The 2651-nt window shown below is 30.6% G+C and overlaps 1 protein-coding gene across 4 annotated transcripts; it reads left to right on the top strand.

The window, feature by feature from the left end:
- The first annotated feature begins 792 nt into the window (after nt 1-792).
- On the top strand, nt 793-2351 carry LOC100750097 (SIFamide-related peptide). 4 transcript variants are annotated; one of them, XM_033324432.1, is made up of 3 exons: nt 793-870; nt 1463-1614; nt 2003-2351. In XM_033324432.1, the coding sequence occupies exons 2-3, from the start codon at nt 1485-1487 to the stop codon at nt 2092-2094; spliced, it is 222 nt and encodes a 73-aa protein (XP_033180323.1). In that variant the 5' UTR covers nt 793-870; nt 1463-1484; the 3' UTR covers nt 2095-2351. The 4 variants fall into 4 exon arrangements, with proteins under 4 accessions (XP_033180323.1, XP_033180325.1, XP_012248765.1 ...); XM_033324434.1 differs by having other exon boundaries at nt 852-870; nt 1460-1614; XM_012393342.3 differs by lacking the exon at nt 793-870 and adding an exon at nt 1199-1305.
- The last annotated feature ends 300 nt before the right edge of the window (nt 2352-2651 follow it).

Here is a 2651-nt window from a genome sequence, read left to right as displayed (position 1 = left end):
TGCGTGGTTTCTGTTGAAATATCAGGTCCCTTCTATATCGTCTCTGTTCCACATGTCCGTGCTTCAGTGTCACGATGTATCCACTGGCGAGATACAGAATAGACGTGACATGCAATGCTTTTTCGAGTTCTACGTTTTGAGGGTCAACCTGACATTATCGATTCAATATAATATTGGTTTGGTATATATATAATACTCGACTGTAGTGTCTCCATTGACTAATTCTGTACCTCGTCGGTTGTATCGCGATAAAATGTCTAATGTCTAATCAATGATCGCATTCTACTATTTCTTCGGTAGATAACGCAGAAATTTAAAGATAAAAATAAGAATTTTCTAATCATCAATCGGTCAAATAGGACATTAATAAAAAATTATCCAAATTATTAATTTTTACTCAGCTTACACCAATATTGGAATATTTTTAAAAAATATTAACGTTTCTGAACAAATTTTCCATCTATACTCACAAAAGTTTCTATGAAACTTTTACATTCATAGTTTTGTAGAAGAAAAAAAAGGAAATAGTACATTTAGCAATATTATGTTACAAAATGATGAAACAATGTTTTACAAAATTAAATGCAATATATAATAATATTGTAACCTGAGGTAACATTATTCATTTTGTTTTTATATCTATATAAAATATCTTCTGTGTCGTAAATAGATCGTCATTTCCCTTGGGGTAAAAGGTAATCAGGAGTGTCTGTAATTAAGTTTCGTACGCTATTGCTTGTAACATTGTTCTATAACAATATTACAGCACATATCTCTGTGTGTAGTCTGGCTTCTTATAAAAGCCGAACCTTCTTTCGGAAACAGCAGATCACAGTCATCCTTCTCTCCAAGAAGATCTTCCAGTTCTAGGTAAGATTAGAAATACATTATTATTATTATACTATAGAAAATAAAATTTCTTTACATTCTGGTGTAAGAAAAATTCAGATAGCTGTCTTGAATCATTTCTAGAATTTCCCACAAATGTTCAAACTTACATTCTATTCTTCTTTTATAATTCATGATTTTTAAATTCTGCGTTTTAAGTTTCATATAAATGCTTGCATATCTTTCTATTGTTTCCACTGATTGTCGTCGTTGTACGAGGAATTTGAACATTACGTCGAATCGATACATCCTTAGACAAACTTCTTGGTGAGTTCACTTGCAAATAATGTAGGCCATCTGTACTTGATAGGCACATTTGTCTTCGGTTCATTTCTCTACTATAAAAGCTCCGAGCTTTTGCCTTATTTGCAACATTCGCTGACCAACTACCGTACAAGTTCTATCGTTTCCACATTTGTAAGTAAACTGACCATTTCTATATAAGAACTTTTCCCTTATATATTAAACAATTCTATTTGGCAAATTTTACTCCCTGTTCCATGTTACTTTTAGTTTCTTCTTCCTATACGATATTCTTAGTTTATCAAATAGTTGTCCTTTTAATTTTAAGCAGTCTACAAATCAAAACCGTCAGAATGATGTCCTTCCGCTTCGTTCTTGTCATCGTCGTTGTCGCCTTCATCCTCGCCATCGCCGTGGATGCCGCCTACAGGAAGCCTCCCTTCAACGGAAGCATCTTCGGCAAGCGATCCAACGCTATCACTGGTAAAATAAAAATTTACAATATCTTTTAATTATTCTATAAAGAATGAGAAGTGTTTCTGTTTCTAGAACTTCGCGATTAAGAATTTTTCAGATTTCTTTTATGCTCTTCTAAACTCCAATAGTACATTTTATTTTATATTTATCCAAACTCTGAATTTTATATTATTCTTTCGTTCCATCAAATTTTCATTTATATAATTTTTAATATTTCTTTGTATTTAAATTCTTATACTAATTCTTATCTTATATTTTGTCTCTTTCGATCAAATTTCATCTGACACCCCGCTACCTTTATCTTACGTCTAACCGTATTGAATTTCCATATTATTCTGTCGTTTCCCTGACAATTTCTATCAAAAATGATATTTCTGCATGGAATGTTCCATAGATTACGAACTCATCAGCCGAGCCATGTCATCGGTCTGCGAAACCGTCAGCGAAACATGCAACGCCTGGTTGGCACGTCAGGACTCCAACTAAAAATATTGAAAACGCCAGGGTTCACTTGAATGCGCCGAATGCTAATATTTATTGCTTGATCATTTCATCGACGTGTAATACATAGATAGCCAAACTATGTCAATGTCTAGTTCAACAATCACTCTGACGCTTCGAGATTCGTCGCATCGTCCAAATCACTCGCCGTCTTGTAATTATATCGCTTAGATTTCAATTAATCTCGTTGTATACATGTTTCTGATAATACAATATAATAAAATCTAATGTTTCCTGACATTTATTCGGTGGTTTGATAATTTCCATCTTTGTAACTTTTATGTAAAATTCGTATGTCCAGATGTTTCTTTTATTTTTTTTTAAGAAATCGACAATTTTATTTAATTTTTATTTAATTTTAATTATTGAATTTTATTTAATTATATTTATTTATTTAATTGAATAATATATAATATTTATAATATTTATAATATTTATTTAATATAAATATTGTTATTATTATTTTAAATATTATATTATTATTATAAATATTAACTTATAATATGTATTGAATTGAATAATTATTTAATATTTATTATTGA

Source organism: Bombus impatiens, unplaced genomic scaffold (assembly GCF_000188095.3).
Source record: "Bombus impatiens unplaced genomic scaffold, BIMP_2.2 scf_2645, whole genome shotgun sequence".
NCBI classification, from domain to species: Eukaryota; Metazoa; Arthropoda; class Insecta; order Hymenoptera; family Apidae; genus Bombus; species Bombus impatiens.
This window is presented reverse-complemented; position numbering and strand designations above follow the sequence as displayed.